The sequence below is a fragment of the Ambystoma mexicanum genome, chromosome 8, assembly GCF_040938575.1.
Source record: "Ambystoma mexicanum isolate Mex_15411 chromosome 8, UKY_AmexF1_1, whole genome shotgun sequence".
Classification (NCBI taxonomy): Eukaryota; Metazoa; Chordata; class Amphibia; order Caudata; family Ambystomatidae; genus Ambystoma; species Ambystoma mexicanum.
In genome coordinates, this window is record NC_090929.1 from 434,627,167 (window position 1) to 434,645,728 (window position 18,562).

At 45.4% G+C, this 18,562-nt stretch overlaps 1 protein-coding gene across 24 annotated transcripts in view; it reads right to left on the bottom strand.

Annotated features, from left to right (window-relative positions):
* Positions 1 to 752: 752 nt before the first annotated feature.
* KIF1B (kinesin family member 1B) overlaps positions 753 to 18,562 on the bottom strand; it is a 2,119,562-nt gene continuing 2,101,752 nt past the window's right edge. For all 24 annotated transcript variants that reach the window (XM_069609972.1, XM_069609971.1, XM_069609973.1 and 21 more), the window contains 2 exons: positions 10,482 to 10,600; positions 753 to 9,881 (listed from right to left, as the gene is read on the bottom strand). In XM_069609972.1, the coding sequence (XP_069466073.1) occupies positions 9,839 to 9,881; positions 10,482 to 10,600 (162 nt within the window). In that variant the 3' untranslated portion in view covers positions 753 to 9,838. The remainder of the gene's footprint in view (positions 9,882 to 10,481; positions 10,601 to 18,562) is intronic.

Below are 18,562 nucleotides of genomic sequence, written 5' to 3' on the forward strand. Positions count from 1 at the left end.
CATTACCCGTGCAGCTTTCAGTGCAGCCCATATGATCACTTTTTGATCATTTGATTCACATTTGAGGAAGATGTGGTGACTCAGGGCATGTCGTGTAGAGAACACATGTGAATATGTTATGTGGATATGTGGTTGTTCATATAGTTTGGCAAGGAGTCAGTGAGAATCTGTGAAGTGGATGGACAAAATATAGGCATGTATGTAATGAGTGTGGAGTGAATTAACAGGAGGTGCACAGCAATGAGTTGAGAGCAGTCCACACTGTGTTTCAATCTTATCTGACCACCTCAATAAAGTCTTACTTTAAAGCTTATCTGTTCAGCGAGTTACCTTTGAAAAGCATTATTTGATGGTGTGGAGGAGTCAGTGGACCATCATAAACTTGTGTTTGGTAAGGTGGGCGGACAGTGTGCAAGTCAATTGCATAGAGGTGAAGGAAGACATAGGATCCAAAGTGGCCTGATTGAGGGTATGAATGTTAGTTAATACTTTTGATTTCTCAAGCTTTCACACTTTGTAACGTGAGATTTGACCAGTGAAAGTGTAACAGATTTTCATGCTGTCATAGGACCACTAACTACAAATACATTACCTTTAGACAATGTTAACCCATAATGTAACAGCTTTCTCTTCTTAAAGCTTCTTTAATTTGAATGAAGAGTCTTTGTTCAGCAGAGAAAAAGACGACTGGACTTGCCCAAATGAGCAGATACTGGCGTTCAGTGTAACAAAAAAGAGACCACACGATGGAGTAAACTGCTAATGCACCAGTTGAACCTTTATTGGCTTAACTTGTTCAGTAACAGTAGAGTGGTGCGAGGTTACCATACACAGTTAGATCAAACCTGCATTGCACACCTAGGCTATACAGCAAATGGATCAGAATTAGTACAAATACGTGAAATATATTTACATTTTGTATACTCAAGCTCCGAACATTAGATATTTACAAAATAAAACATGGAGATGGAGCTGGAAGTTAAATATGCCTATGGAATCACGAGACATGCGGAACACACTCCAGAAGTGTCCACCAATCATAGAAGGTCCTCAGTCGTACCCGTTTACTGAGGGGTGTGTGTCCTGTGTATGGGGGTGTAATATCACCATTAAGGTAGTGGTCAAGTTATACCAATTTGCCAAGAACCCACCCTCAGATCTTAATTCCCTGCATGGTGAGTACCATGGGCATACCTTGTTACCAATAAATAATTAAAAAACTTATTTTAAAGGGCATTTCAGACTTCAATTGAGTCTCAATTTGGAGGAATCGGTACAAACATGCAACAGATTGATTATTATACTCCTAGCACATCGGCCCCTTTCCTCCATACTAATGGTACAACCCTCTCTGTATTGGAAAACACAAGAAAGCATAGGGTTGTCTCTAAGAAATCAAAGGCCTCAGTGATGGTGCTCCTCCACTTGTGCCTTGTCATCACCTGAATTCTGGACAACCAATGCCAGCCGCTTCCACAACTCCTTCCTTTTATTCTCTGTCCATAGCAAAGGTCAGAGATCTGTGCAGACAGAGAAGAGGACTAGACACTAGGAGTATAAATCTCTGCAGCAAGTAACTTGTACTTTACACAACCTGCACCCTTCATCTATATTGATAGGAGGAAAACTACGTAGGCAGGGCGCTGCATGCATTACCTCAAGACAAAATATTTTGAAAGACAAGTTTTTATGTAAGGCTTGAGCAAACTGTGCCCGTTCAATACTGTGTTCAATGTACAATGCTTACAAAAAGCACAATGCTTACAAAAAGCAAGGAGAGTAGTTTATATAGCATCCTTGCACAAGCCGTTTAAGGCTGAGTCAGTGTAAGGCTGCATATGCCGCTGTTGCCCTCAGTAAACCCACATGTAGGTATTATGGAGGAAGAAGTACCTAAATAAAATAGCCTTAATAGATGTAGGTAACAATATTGCATGCAATCCAGTCCAATTTGGACTCCCAGAGGTGAGGGGAGAGGGGGTCGGTCACTCATGAATTCATAATTTTCTTTCTTTGCAAAACGGTTATGATAAATATATAGTAAAATAAATTCAACTGTTTTTTGATATCAGTAATGCAGCAACATGGTCTGAATGCCTTTACTTTTTGCATTCTCTACTCTCCGCCCCCCCAAAACGTGTGACTGGGCACAGCAATAGCTGAAGAATGCCTCCAGGGGCTCTCAGTACCGTAAGAACTCCAACAGGTGATCATTACCTATACCATCTCACAACAGCCTGTCAGTGCAAAGAATACATTATACGAGTTATTAGTTCTCCAATGCACAAGAGACTTTTTTCATGGGTTCTGCCTCCATACATAAATTGAGTGGTCGTCAAAATAGCAGAAACCCTGGTGCCAGAGATCTCCGACTTAGAATATGCTCTTCCGGGGGCTGTGACCTTTGCCTATATTTCCAGCTGTCTATGAAGTCAGACTCATAAGGGGAGTTCTAAGTGATAGGAAGATGCTATCGTTCTCAGTTTCCGCTCTTGTATCGTGATAATCTGTGAATATCAGAGTCCAAATGCTTTCATCCCAATGACTCCTTTCTTTCATCTTTCACCAGTATATTGAATGCACACCTGCTGACAACACAGTTCGAGCTGAAAAGCTCCAATTTGTATTTAACGCGCATCTGAATAAGGATATGGATTCAGGGAGCATTTCAAGATGTTGGCTCAAAGTGAACTACTTAGAGACCACTCTAAGAAGCCCCAGCTGTAAAACCTGCTGTGAAGCTTGGGACAAAACCTATGTGTGTTAGGGGGAGAGTACACCAGTATTGACCTGTGTGTACCAATGGGCAAGACTAAACAGAAGGCTGCTTAGGCACCCTTGTATGGGTATCTTTTAAGGCCTAGTCATCATCTCAGTGCCACGCCTACTGGAATGTTTTCTGGTTTGAACCACCCCCCTCTTTTAGAGAAAACTTCCCGATCTCACTAAACATGACTGAAGGGAACCAGCAGTCACAGGGGGCTATGTTAAAATATGTCATATGTTTTCCTCCCTCATGTAAAAAGACAGCTCCACATCTCTAAGATAGGTCAGATTAGGAAGATGGCCTTGCATGAAAACATAGCCACGCGAAAAAAGATGACATTATATGATGAGCTCTCTATAGCTGCAAGCAGCATGTGTAATAATATGATTCACGTCTTTAAAGCCTTTGATCTACAGTATAAACGAAGCCCTCTAAGCAAAGAACCTAATGGAGGAGTCAAAGTACAGTCATTTAAAAATAGGAAATATCCTAAAATTTGACGAATTTGCAGAGGTGCAAAGAGGAGCAGTCCACTCAAGTGAAGAGAAAGGACTTTAGCTCTGAAAATCAGCTGGTGTTTTGTGGAGAGCCTGCGCCATGTTTGCACTGGGGCATTTGATTTCTTAAAGAGAAAGCCCTATGACCTAGGTTTTTCAATCTTTACTGGAAGAAATGTACCATTAGTGTGGAAATGGGCACGGCATTGGAGGAGTAAGCAATGATTATCAGGTATAGTAGAGTGATGTGCGGACCTATGTTGATACTCAAATGCATACCCATCTATGATCACATGGATATACAAGATGATCTGACATGTGTAGGGATTTAGGAGATGCTGGAGATGACAATGCAAACATTTTAACCAGGCAAATCATGCATGCTGCAGTACCTTTTCGTTTGAGACCCAAAGGAGCAGGGGATGCTGTGGTGCATTATATCCCAACAACGAAGATTAGAGCCAATTTAGAAATTCATCCACCTGTGCTATAATAGTGTATAGGAGCCAAAGGGTGTAAGCCACAGACCGAGACCAGATAGTTGATGTGCAGTAGTGTATAAACCCCCCTTTTACAAAATCCGTCGTGGCTGAGGTGCATGACCCAAGGGCATAAGAGAGGGCAGTGGACATTTTCTTTTACTTTTTTAAGTAATGGAAAACTGGTAGTTTACAAGTGACAATCAGAAGAAAAACAATGTTTTTTTTTCCTTTATGTGAGCCATCAATTATTTCCATAGCACAACAACGTACCGGGAAACTGTAAGTCAAGCATACAGACAGGGCACAATTAACAAAACGCAACAAGAGCAGGTTTAAATCCCATTAACAATACATTCAGCAGTGCAGGTGGGAAGGCCCTTTCTTCTACACAGTAACATTGTATGAAAATCAAAACGCAAGGTGCATAGGCAGCCCTAAACAAAATCGGACTCCCAGAAGGGGCCACACAGGAATGCATACTTTTCCTTCTTTGCAAACAGCTAATGATAAATAAATATATAGTAAAATAAATGTAACTGTTTCTTGATATCAGTAATGCAGCAACATGGTCTGAATACCTTTGTTTTTTGCTTTCTCTATCCCGGACAAGCGCTTCCAGGCCCATCAAGAGCTCAAGGCTGCCTCAGAGGGGCTGTCAGTACCACAAGGACCCCACGGGTGGTCAGTACCTACAATATCTCATAACAAGCAGTCAGCCCAAAGAGCACATTATATGATTTGTTAGTTCTAAGCTACTGTAAACTCTGTGTAAATGCATTATAATTAATAAAGTGCAGAAGTCTAAAAATAAGGTATCTTGTTAAGAGCTTTCACACAAGTAGTGTTTCAGGTCCTTTCAACTGGCAGCATAGGTTCATCTTAAGTAACATCTGCTGTATGAGCAACATCCGCAAGAGTCAGGATGTGTGAGATGATTGGAGTGACAGGGGAGACTGCCAGGGTGTATAGCCGTGTGACCGATAAATGTAGGTGTATTATCTGTCCAAAAGTAAAATGTTATTTAAAGGAATGAGGTTTATAGGCAGAGGACGTGCAGCAAATGAAGCATCATGTAACATCACACTTACTGTATTGTTCCAAGCTCACCAATTCAAGATAGTAGAGGACTACTCTGGCTGGTTGACATTGCTGAAAATAATGCACAACCAAAGATTTATCCACCCTCCACACTTAATGATCATAGGCCTCAGTTCTCAACAATTGCTGACAGGACTGAATCTCAGTCGTTTGTGTTCCTGGTGATGCGAGGAGGAGTGTTGTGAACAGAGAATCCCTAGACCTAGGAGTACAGAAATTACTACAGAAGGAGAGTACTATTTTAACAATCTTCGATCCAGTCATGTTATATTGACAATATGTGCTCTGATTGCAAATTAGTAAAAAAAAATTACAGGAAGGTGGCAGCAGCCAAAAGGATTCAGTGGAGCGCAAGCTGATGCTTAACAGAATATCTCACTAGGCACATGCCTCTCAAAAATAACTACTTTAGAGTGGATATTTTTGAACAGCCCTTGAGTTAGAGTAGCATTATGAGGTGTAAGCGATAACAGGTGGGTGATGTAGGTCATTATTGTCTACGACTATTGGCAGTAAAGGAACCTTACAGGATTCCAGGTAATCTTTGACACAACAAAAATATTATTTGTTTGAAAAGTACTCATCTACACAATATGATGAAAAATACCTTAGCATAATTGCACACCTTTAGACAAGTAGACAAGGTGCAACCGAGGCTAGCCAGGGAGTCACAAAAAGGCACCATGTATGCAGCTCTGGTCTCTCGACTTTATGCTTCAGCAGTTTCCAATACCAATACCATGCACAAGGTGGCAATGTTCTCATGTTATGAACAGGGACTGAATCGAAAAATACTATGGATTTTATAAGTGCAGGTGAGGGAAGTAGGATACATGTAGCAAGCACGAGTAGATGTAGGATTTCAAGATAAGACCTTATTCTAACATCTGAAAAATGTGGACTGAAAGATGTTCACCAGATTTTCAGAGGTTTTCAGCTGGATTGTGTGCTTTTAGTTTCCACTGATCCCGATTTTGGGAAAGGAGGGTATATCTGTTCAATAATGAGTTGACTGGTTGCTCACATCCAGCTATAGACACACTGTTGGAGGGATGGAAAGTACCTGGCATTGTGCACACCCATAGGTGGGTTGGTTGGTCCCTTGCATCTATCTCTGGACACACTGTGGGCCAGTTGTTCCCTGGAAATAGCTATAAAACATTCTCGGTTGTCTTGTTGGGTGCCTGATCTTCATCTTTTTCAAGCTATTCTCAGTGTGATGTTTGTCACCAGGCATCTGACGCTGGTCATTCGGGCTATGGTTTCATTGGTTTGCCCACTTCAGCTTGTTCTAGACACATCCAGAGTGTTTTAGTTGTCCCATGGCATATAGCACCAGACACATCCAAGTGGGTTGGTTGGTTCATTGCATCTGGCTTCATCCACATTTTCAGTGGGTTGACTAATCCTGGCATCAAGCTTGGATGCAACCACAGTGGGTTGGTTGGCCCTGGCATCTCGCTTTGGATACATCCTCAGTGGGTTAGAAATAATCTGATTGCAGACACACTAAGTGGATAGGATAGCATCTTTCTCTAGTCCTATTCTCAATGGGTTGCTTTCCCTCACTATCTGGCTCTGGTACATTCTCATTGGATTTGTTGGATGGTTGGCTCCGGACACTGTCACTGGGTTGGTTGACCCCTGGCATCTGGCACGGGCCCATCCTTGGTTGTCCATGGTACATGGCTTGGGACACATGCTCAGTGGGTTGCTTGGCCCCTGGCATGCAGATGTAGCAGAGTAGACTGGTTACCAGGCTCCATGCACTGCTGTTCATCCACAAAAGCTACATGTCTGTTAGGTAAACTTTATATGTAATGTATGTATTATAAATACCCAATGATTTTTCAGAGACAAAGTGCTGCACTATTCCATCCGCACTCAAGTCAAGGTGCCTATGCCTAAAATGTCTGCATTTCATAGAAACAAAATGTGACGCCTATGAGGAGCACTCGATCCATATGGTATGCTTATTTCCTGCCTGATGTTTACACATACCTATTACAAGTTCTAGGTTCTTCACAGCATCTTCTGATTAGGATCTAACTAATGCTGCAATCAATGGAAATGGATATCCACAGACTTTCAGAATTAAGTGCACAAAAAAAAGACATCAAACTACCAGGGTGTCCGAGGGGTATCACAGTGCCCAAAGCTGGTGGCCAATTCCTCTTGCATTCTAACAGGCACCTTCACTGTCCTACAGTGCCAGCCCCACCTGAATCCTTTGACCAAAAAACATCCAAGTAGGAATAAGTACACGGTCAATTTTTCCACATGAACCTCTTTCAATGATATTTAGGACAACAGGATCCCAAAAGAACATTCTATGGCCTTTCTGCAAAACCATGAAAGACTTCTCTGCTGGCTGAAATCTAGTAGAATGTCAGTTATTTTGCACTGAACACGAGTCTAATCAATACCTCAAAAGCTCCCTGAACACACACCTGCACCACATCTCACTGTCCCTCACAGAACAACAGTGGCCTAATTTCAAACAAAAGAAATATTTTTCATTTCCACAATTGCATTGCTCAGTGGTTCTAAGCTGGAGGTGAACTTCCAGGGATGGCTACATGATGAAGGAGCGGATTGTGTGGCATAGCTGAATGGTGCCCTTTCACACTAAATTCTACAAATAAAGATTTTAAAATGTTAAAACAATGGTCGAAAGCACCTTACAACCAGCTTCTCTTAGAAACTCACAATAGTCATCGTGCTCTGTTCTTGAGAGAGACATTCTCAAAGAAACTCTGTGGCAGCGGATCCTCTGTATGGATGATCGAGGACTCGGTGGGTTGCAACTTCTTATGGTCTCACAAAACACAGATCCCAAAAATGTGACGGGACCTGGTCAGTAACCAATCTCTACAACAACACTTTTGTACCCGATTCATAAAGAGGGAGGCTTTTGTTGAGGGCTTCCCATCTGGGATATAAAAGAGGCTCCATTATAATGGCTAAAACTGGTGTACCTCAACAGAACTTTAATATAAGACCTTGGAGTGCTTGGAATAACAGAATGCTTGATTACACTATGGCAAGGGGTTTGGCCACTGAGCAGGTCATGGTCTGACAGAAGATTATTTGATTGCTCATATGCTGAACTCTTCAAAGTGATGGCTTTCTTCACCCCTGATATGTAAACCCTTTTCTTGTAAACATGTATACTAAACAGTTCCTATGACTACACCAATATACATTTAAATACAATACAGCCTTGATGCAGCACTGCATAAATGATGCAGAAGTTGAGGAGGGTACAGGGGAGACCGGGATGCTGTGGATACAAGAATATGGGGTACGTCAGATGGGGTTAAGGACACATAGGCAGTAGCAGGTGTTTTGGCATTTGGCTACACGTTGGGGCAAAGTATTTATGTGGGGCCTAGACGATACAGGAAAGTTGTTGTGGCTGTTGCACATATCTTGTATAAAGCATTTGATCCATAAAGTATAAAAGAGCCATGTGTCATGTGATATATAGGGGTCTGGTGGCTGTAGGGCACACAGTATATACTAATGGGCCGGCTGAAGATCAGACAGCAGAAGTGTGTGACAGACAATATATACGAGTAATGAAGGGACTGTGGGGCAATACTATATTGTGTGTACAGCCAGGGGAGAACACTATTGAAGTTAGAGGAGAACAATATCTCTGTCCTCCACCCTCCGGTGCTGACACATCAAGTAAGATTTTAACAACACCATCAACTAGCCAAGAGTCAAAGCACTGGAGTGAATGGGCATCAACAGAGTTTTCCATCCTTCGCTGAACACCAGCAGAGTAAATACAGGCCATGTCCTTTCCAGCAACACAATTACTTGCCACTTACGCAAATAATTTCAAGGTTCCAAACCTTGCCAGGAGAAGTGTAACAACAGTCAGTTCAGCTCAAAAGATGTGGTGCCCATAGCTAGGCATTGAGGGAAGCACCACCAACTCAGTTCACCCTCTGAGCTCAGCTAAATCTCACGAGGCGATTAAGCTGGACAGGCTGCAGTTTGGTCTAAGATCAGGGGATAACGTATCCACTGCATCTCCTACTTTAGCACACTACTCCCTGTCTAAACTAAACCAGAACCTTAGAGAAGCAGATAACTGCATTCCCAGTAGCCCTCCAAGGTTGGGCATCCTAGGAGAGGATACATAAAGGTGGCCTTTCATGTACATTAGTATTAAGGATTTAAATCCTCCTTTGTAAAGGAGGATTGACATTGTTACTAGTAATAATTCTGTGGTTATCTGTTTAAAACAGCCACACACCATGAGGATGCTGCATAATCGTCATATAGTGCCAGCAATCAGCAGATCTAGTGGTGTTCCTGACTTAGCGTGGAGATTTGCAGCATGGCAAAGTGGCTTCCCATTGTGGTGCCATGCCCACTCAACATGTAGCTTACCTCACCTATCCGCTCTCCCATACAACATGACAATCAAGCTTTTAACTTTTCACCCTGGCTCCTAAAATGGGACCCATGATTTTAATATGGCACCCACAAGTGTAATGTTGTGCCAGGGCCCCACCATGAAGCACCAAGGCTCCCCAAAAGATGCAAAGACCCAACATGGCACTTGGTCACATGCATGCAGCAGGCCACCAACATAGCCCCAATAAATGAATTATCTAAAGAGTACAGATGTAAGATATGTTTTTAGGCTGGAAGCGAATTTTTTTGTAAAAGGAATAAAAATGATAAAAAACACATTGCACCATTGATGGCACAAAGAGTATGGTGATATATGAAAGGGACAGATAGGTGCAGAATGATCATCTTTAAAATAACAGCTGCAGTGCAGGGTTGAGGTTTTTTTCTTCTTTTGTTCTTGGCCACATGCTACGAGTAAAGCTCCTCTGGTGAACAGTGTGATAGCAAGTGAGGGCAATGTGAGAAAGCCACAGATTATAAAGACAAGAAAAACTGTCAAAATCACACAAAGATGGGTACGAGGGAGGAGCACGGGTGGGGGTCAGGAAGGGTGTAGATCATTAGTACTTCAGGTGGCTGGAGCGCCTCCGGGCGAGCTTTGACCTGCAAATTAAAAAGAGGACTATCAGGACAAAGGAGATAAACCTTGATAAACAGGTTAAAAAAAGAAATGCCCCTTTGACCCTTTCACCAAGATGTTCTAAATCACATTCTTAGAGAACTGAGACAACCAATGAAAGCATCAGAATGCCATACAAGCTTCTTTTATCGACTTTAACACCCGTAAAAGGAAATGTATTAATGGCTTAGGTGGGCACGATGTGTTGGTAGACACCACCGTTTGAATCAGCTGCCACAGAACTGGGAACATATTGCAGAAAATATAAATTTCATTTTCAGGCAGGTAAGCTTTGCTGTTCAACTATCCAACCATGGCACAAAAAACATTTTCCAGACTTTTCCATACATGTAGTGTAGTTGTTTAATCTACGCAGAGTCTGTAGCCTGCAACTCCCCAAATAATTTAGACTACAACTACCATGATCCCTCACTGTTGAGTATGCTTATTTTGAGTTTTAAACTAAAACATCTAGCAAGCCAAATGATGTACACCCCTGCTCCAGAGAGGGAGAATTCCATCACTCCCTGCTGTAAATATCTCACCCACCACCAGTTTTTCTTTTCTTGGTGCAGAGTTCTCACCGTATAGTGCCGGCCAGCAGCGGGTTAAAGGCGTACAGCCAGTCATTCATATCCTTGTCATTGATTGCCTGTAGCAGGATCCCCCGGTGGCTCGTGCACACTGCAAACGTGTTGGGTGTCTGGAGAAGGGAGAGAACCACACACATCAACACAGTGCATAACACAGCATGTTGTCTTTTGAGGGGAGTTGTTAACCTCAAAATACCCAAAATAGATGTATATATTGTTTTTATATTTATTTGTGCGGACTGTGTAGAGGTTGTAGCTATTGGATTCATTTTTATATTTGTATGACGTTTTATTGATTAACTAATTCATAATAAAAAACCCTCATCATTTTAGATTAACACACTTCTTACAGCAGAAGGTGTAGTCTTTCTGAAGGTGAAAAGGGAAGTGATTAGCTACACACAAGCAACGGGAGACCTTTATATAGCGACAGGTGTCTGTAGAAGTTCATGAAGTGAGGAGGTATGAAAGCCTCAAGGGAAGAAAGATAGAAGAATGCAGAGGCAGGACACTCTATAGGGAGCCCAGTGAACAGGTAATTGGGGTTTGGGATTGCGAGAAGCAGTGAATTGAACATAGTGATCGAAATTTTTGGATATAGGACTGGTATATGGGGGGACCAGACTCCTTTAAGGATCAAAAGGGATACATGGGTTGCTTGCCTCTTACAGTGAGCTTCATACCCTTAGTGCTAAGCCCCATAAAGTCACACCATTTATGGGGACCATGCCACGATTTGGACAGTGAGGAAAACGTGTACCAAATATAGTTCTGCAGCTCTAAATATAGGTGTAATGAGGAAATGGCCTAGTATTAGATAGTATTAGCTAAGAGGAGTGATGGCTCGACCCATTCTCAGGCTCAAACCGATTCCCTCCAATCGGCACTGGTTACTTTCCTTTAAGAATAGCTTTCCGCTTGATATTGGTCAAATATTTACATGATTATACTATGTTACCACCTAGTGTTTAAGTCCAAAATTGTCATTTGGTGTACTGATCAAATTTAGAAAATAGCTGTTCGCCGTGTATGTCTGTTATGAGAGCCCTCTATGATGTCATTACAAAGGGAAGGTTGTCAGACCTATTTGGGCTGTGCCTCTACCTAAATGATCTACTGATCCACTAAATGCAGAGCTGCTATGCCGGGGAGACTAGCCTACAACCAAGTGCTAGAAGCAAGGATAAACAACCAAACATTACCCCAATGCAACCGCTCTTCTAAGTAACATAGCAATTGACGCTGGTTAACAGTAATAAATATATGCTTTATTCATATATGTTTAACGCTTGGAATTTAATTAAGTATACACGAGATGATAACCAATAATCTGTGCGCTGTGTGTTTTAGTAAAGTGACATAAGAACATTCATCATTAAATAAATGCCAAAATAATGAATGAATAATCAATTGTGTCAGTCACATGCACAATATGCTTAATTAATTGTGTCATTGACATGTACAATGTGCCGACTGCATGACCATCAGTTTCACCCTGTCAAGGGCTTTAACAAGGCAAAAACAACCAGTCCCATGCAATCACATGTATGATAACTAAGATCCAATTGTTGATTCTGCAGACTGGAGGATAAGGTGAAGAGTCCAGCGAATCAAAAGCATTTCAAATAGGGTCAAAAAGCATATGGTGAAAAGAAAAAGTAACTCCTGTTTCTCCAGCATAGGTCTGGCATGGATTCACATGCTCATGAATATTCCCTAGCCATCAGGCTGGGAATCCTCGGTAAAAGAAAAACAATTTTGTTTAGCCTGAAAACTGTCTTTTACTCTATAACCAATCACTGTCCTTTGGGTCATACTACCCCCATCTAATGACAGCCGTCTCCCTAAGCTCCACCCCCGGTGCCCATCTTCAGATTAGGTAGAGCACATAAAGAGTCAGTATAAACCAAGAAGAGCCACAGAGGGGAAGGAGTAAGAGTTTGCATGTGAATCCATGCTGACCCATGCTGGAGAACAGGAGTTACAGGTAAGTAACTTGTTCCTTCTCCAGCATGGGGTCTGGCATGGATCAACATGCTCATGAACACGATTACATAGCAGAACATATACACTCCACGGGAGGTGGCAAGACTCAACAGAAGCAATACACTCACCTCTGCAACAGACTAACCTCAAACAAACAGATTGCGTAGCACTGCTTGGCCGGCTCAGCACTCCTCCCTGCAATCCCTGTCGCAGTTGAATCTCGTGAAGGTGTGAGTGGACCTCCATGTAGCAGCCCTGCAGATGTTGAGCAGGGGAACACCGGAGAGAAACGCTGTCATCGCTGCAGTGGCTCTCCTCTTTAGTCTGCACAGCGTGACGAGGTGGATTCAGGAGGACATCATGCCCAACTACGACTTGATGGCTCGCACTGTTGCGTTCTGCGTTGATGACAGTTGCGGCACTTTCCCCTGGGTGGCTGCCACACTCTCCTCCAAGGGGGCCGCCAAGCATGCAACCGTGTCGAGGCGGGTGCCCAGGAACAGAGCGTTCTGCGATGGCTCCATGCAGGACTTCGGATAATTGGAGAATCTCTGTGGTGTGCTGAATTGCCAGCGTGTGAGAGCGGGAGAGGATCAGCCAGTCGTCTAGAAAAGGGTAGACGTGGATCCGCTTGAGGCGTAGATGCATTGCTACTGGAGCCTAGCATTTCGTGAACACCCTCAGCATGGATTTCAGGCCAAAGGGTAGGGCCTTGAACTGGTAGTGCCGTCCCTGGACCACGAACCATAGGAACATCCGATGCTTTGTGTGAATGCGGACATGAAAGTAGGCGTCCTCCAGGTCCAAGGTTGCTAGAAAATTCCCTTCCTCCAGCTGGCTGAGCACGTGTTGCAACATGACCATCCTGAACTTCTGGGGTTTCAAGTACTTGTTGAGGTTCCCTTAAGTCTAGGATTAGCCGCCACCCTCCTGACTTCTTCTGTACCAGAAAGTATCTGGTGTACACTCCAGAGCCCCGAAGGTGCTGGGGGGCAGACTCTATCACCCCCTTTCTTAACATGGCCTAAACCTCCTGTAGCACCTGGGCCATGTGTAGTTCCTGACGCGCCACAGGAGGAATGTGAGGACACCTGTGCTCGTATTCCAAGGTGTGCTCCTGAGGAAGAGCATCCAGCAACCATTTGTCTGTGGTGATGGTCTTCCACTTGTCCACAATCTTTGTTTGCCGGCCACCCACTGGTGTGCGAAAGTGGGCGACCGGATCCACGGCCGGTTCAGGCCTGCTTTAGCCTCTGCATCCTAGCCTGTGGGCAATGAAGACTCTGCCCTCCGCTAACTAAGGCTTGTGAGCACCCCCTGTAGGACTCCTGGGTGATGGAGCAGGAGGACTGGCGATAGGGTGCAGAGTATCCCTTGGAGGATCTGCAGGATTTCCCTCTTGAGGAACGAAAGGACGATCTTCTTTGCCTCGGTGTTGCCAGGAACGGTGCAGTCTACGTGTGTGTCTTAATCGATTGGAGCGTCTCGTCCACCGCTTTTACGAACAACTTGTTCCAGTCGAAAAGGCATAACCACCACCTTGGACTGCAGGTCTGTCCTGAAGTCCATAGCCTTTAAGCAACATTACCATTGCAGGGCTACTCCGTTGCCCATATGGCAGAAGCCAGAGTCTACAATATCCAGTGCCACAATGATGGCATGGTCCGAGGCCACCACGCCCTCTTGGAATAGGGCCAGGGCCTCAGACTGCTTGTCCTCTAACAGGAAGTCCAGGATCAGCCCGAGCTTGTACCAGAGATCCCGATCGTACCGGGTCAGGATGGCCAGGGCGTTGGCAGCTTTGAGGGTGGAAGCCGCAGTGTAAATGATGCGCTTCGCCATCGCATCCTGCTTCTTCCCCTCCTGGTCCGGAAGCACCATGGACAAGGATGATGGGTTCGCCAAGTGTTTCCTGGCTGCTGCAGACACCACAGAGTCTGGAAAAGCCTGCAATCTCTTTAGTGAGGGGCGGTATTCGGCGTCTTCAACAGTTCCAACCCTTCCTATGTCGGTATGCGTAGGCACCTCCCTCACAGGGGTCAGCAGTCACTGTGGCAGTGCCTTGGTTTAGCAGGGCTTGATGAGCACCTTGATCTTTTCTGACTCATCCTAGAAGGACTCCTCACTGGAGGTCTGGTAGAGCTACTGACCGTCCAAGAACTGGAGCAGCTGGTAGACTCTGCTGTATCTCCAACACCAAGGTGTGAGGGTCGTCATAATGTCCAAAGACATTTCCCTTGGAGCTAGCTGAGGTGTGACTCGGATCGCAGGTGCCGGCTCTTGCTGAAACATGGACCAAACGGCAGATCCGGCTTCCCTCTTGGTGAACCCTCCTGGATATGGGGCTGATGTGATCATCGTCAGAGCTGATGTATATTTGCGGGGATCTCCTCAGAGACCCTTGCAGGGTAGCCAGGGACACCTTCCCCAACCTGGGGAGAAAATCTGTAGGGGGCAGCAGCTTACTCAATCTTCCTGATTCAGGTACAGGCACATCCTTAGGAGTCGTGGGCGCAGCCATCGGCGGGCGTGGAGCTAAAGACAACCGTGGCATAGCCGCCATCGTAGACACCACGGTCGTAATGGCCCATCCCGTTGCCGAAGTCACGATAGTCATCGACGACCTAGTCGACTGGCCCGATGAGGAGATAGCAGCCACCCTAATCACTGACGGAGTGGTCGACGGGTCACCATTGACAAAACCGATACCTTGGAAGACAGAGTGGTCGTCGACGAAGAATTGGCCTTGGCAGACGGAGCCGTCATCGACAGGGTCTTGGGCCTCTCATTCACACCCTTGTTCTTAGAAGAGGAACAGTGCCTCGAAGGGGTTAGAATTTCCTCGTGGAAGGTATCACCCCACCTCCACCGGCAGGCTCACTGTGGACGGAGATGGAGACAGGAAACTGGTCCTTCCCGAATTGGGTCCCAGGGCTGTAGTCGACTCTGGCGGGATCTGCAGCGTGGTGTTTGGCCTTCTTTTGGATTCTCTGACCAGAGGCATCCTCAAAGGATCTCAACCTCATTTCAGGGGGAGCACGCTCGTGGGACTGGCCGTTTCTAGATGAGGCATGGCTGTGCCCAGAGGCCTAGTCCGTGGCCTTACCCAATTTAAGCCATGCTACTAACCTGTGGTAACGGTCCATCCGGGTCTTCGATGGAAAACCGCAGCAAATCTCACATAGCTCCTCTTTATGTTCCGAATGCAGGCAATATAGGCACTTGAGGTGCCGATCCACAGTGTAGATGTTCGTAGTCCGCACTTAGTGCATAGCTTGAAGAGACTCCTCTTCTCCTCCTACATCGTTGAGGTGCGAACTAGGCCTAAGCCTTGGCAAACTTTGAAGAGAAGATCCGCCATGGAAGGTGATCTTCGCTGACAACGGGTTCCCGCTGCTGGTAGTCGAATGACGGTTTAAGATGGAATAATATCAGTCAATAAAGACAAATTTTATCGCTAAAACTCGAAAAATCAAAAAGGCTCAAAGAGTAACATGAGAGGACTCCCAACATTGAAACTTGCTGTAAAAATTGGAAGATGGACACCGGGTGTGGAGCTTAGGGAGATGACGGTCATTGGATGGGGACAGTATGTCCCAAAGAACAGTGATTGGTTATTGAGTAAAATACAGTTTTCAGGCTAAAGCGAAACTGTTTTTCTTTTACAGAAGATTCGCAGCCTCACGATGGGTGAATATTGATGAGCATGGGAATCCATGCCAGACCCCATGCTGGAGAAACAAAATAACTTTTAGTCAAACTTCTGGTAGGCACTAGAGAACATAAATAAGTAGCAAACCCTAGGGTCCAGGCACTCAGACTCTATTCCTCCTTGGAGGGGAATGAGGGGGTAAGTATAAGACTGGTAACAATCTTTTGAGTAAGATAACAGTCTGAAATTACTTTTGGCAAGAAGGCGGCTCTTAACCTCAAGCTAATTTTAGATGTCTAGAATGAGAAATAAGGAGGCTTCACTGAAAGTGCATGGAGATCACTTAAACTCCTGGGAACATAATAGCCACCAAGAATACTTTTCAGGGACAACAATCTGAAGGAACAGGAATCCATTGGCTGGAATAGAGAAGTGATAAGAAATGCTAGTACCCGATTCAAATCTGGGAGGTTATTCTTGCCTTCTCCTTGACCTCCAGGGTCATCATAAATGTCTATCGAAATGGTATTGTGCTGGTACAAAGGCCTCAACCTAACCTCCTTACTATGGCTTCTTTGTCGTCTTCTACTGTCCTGGCTCCCTTGCCCACACTTTCTGCACTGACAACCATGTCAGCCTCTACCATGCTGGTGCCCTTGCCACCCACTGCCGACTCATCTGGGGCTTCCTTGCCCCCTGGAGCCCCTCCGTCACTGGCTTCCTTGCCACCTACCACTGATTTGGCTCCCTTGCCTGCACTCCCTTCGCTGCCTCTATCTCTCAGGCACCTGCGCCGCTTAGAGGGTCTGAGGAGGTATGGGAGGTGGGACCTCTGTCCTCTGCACCCCCTGTAAGTCTTTAAAAAATGGCAATCTGCTCCACGTTGCCATGCTTAACTCTTTCTCCGCAGTCAAGCATTCCGCTGACATCTGCCACCTCCTGGAACATCTGGACCTTGATGTTCTTGCTCTCACTGAGACCTGGTTTAAGGACAGCTCTGTCACAAGTTTTGACACTCTTCTCCCTGAAGGCTACAAGATCCTCTCTGAACCCAGGCTCAACATGCCAGGAGGGAGAGTTACCCTAATCTTTCCAGAGTGGATGCCCGTTTCCACCATTCCAACTCAGGCCTATTCCTCTTTTAAATGCCTGGTCTGCAGGCTCTCTCTCCCTCTCCTGTCACCTCTCTTACTCTGGCCACCTATCAGCCACCGGACACGTCCACCCTCTTCCTCTCAGAATGGGCTGACCTGGCATCTTCTCTCCGTTCCTCCTCCTCCCAATTCCTCCTGGGTGATATCAACATGCACCTTGACTCTCCTGACTCTTCAGGCGCTTTCTGCAATCTATGCGACTCGCTCTCTCTCTCCATTCTAACCTCTAGTCCAACGCACACCGCTGGCCACACCTTGGATGTGCTTATCGCAACAGACATCCCTCTCTCTAGCCCTCTCTACCCCACTCTCATGGACTGATCACTCTCTTCTCTCCCCTCACTTTAAGCTTTCCTCTCCTTTAGCACTGGCACACTTACACTGCCTCCCATCTTCAAGGTCAACCGACCAATGAAAAAAGTGTCAGTAGCTGCCTTTGCCTCCACCTACTCTCCTCCTCCTCCTACTCTTGCGGCTGACTCGCACCCTGATACAGCCCTCTCTAACCTTCACCTCTCCATCTCCAATACTCTCGACCTCCCTGCTCCTGTCATGAGGGTCAGAATGAAGCCTGCCATGGTTCGACTCGGACTTGGCTGACCTTAAACACAAGTGCAGGGCAGCCGAAAGGAAATGGGGATCTTCAGGTGCACCTTATGACAAGCTGGCCTGCCACCTTCTGCAAAGGCAATATAGACTGCATCCGGTCCAAGAGAAGAGTCCATATTCAAGCCTGCATCTCTGCGGCCTCCAACAACACAGCCAAACGTTTCAAAGTCTGTAAGGATCTGGCCAACCCTACTGCAGCCTCATCCTCTACTGCACCCACTCAGGCCCTTTGCAGGGCCCTGGCTGCACACTTCACCACCAAAACACAGGACATCCTGTCCTCTCTCTCCTCCGCACCCACTCATGCACCATCATCTCTTGGGCCCCCCTCGGCTGCCCCAACCACACCTTCTCTTCTCTCCTCCCTTTCCCCTGTCACACCTGAGGAGATCTCTAGACAAGTCCGATCTATGAAAGCCACTTCCAAACAGGTGGACCCTTGCCCCTCCAAAACCATCAACGACAACATTGACTCTCTAGCTCCAGCCTTGGCAGACCTCTGCAACCTATCCTTCGCCATTGGAGTTTTCCCCATTTTTCTCAAGCACTCTCTTGTGCACTGTGTGCTCAACAAACCCTCTGCCCACCCTACTATTCTGTCAAACTATCCCCCGATCTCCATCACTCCTTTCCTGGGCAAACTCCTGGAGAAGTTGGCTATCTCTCAGCTT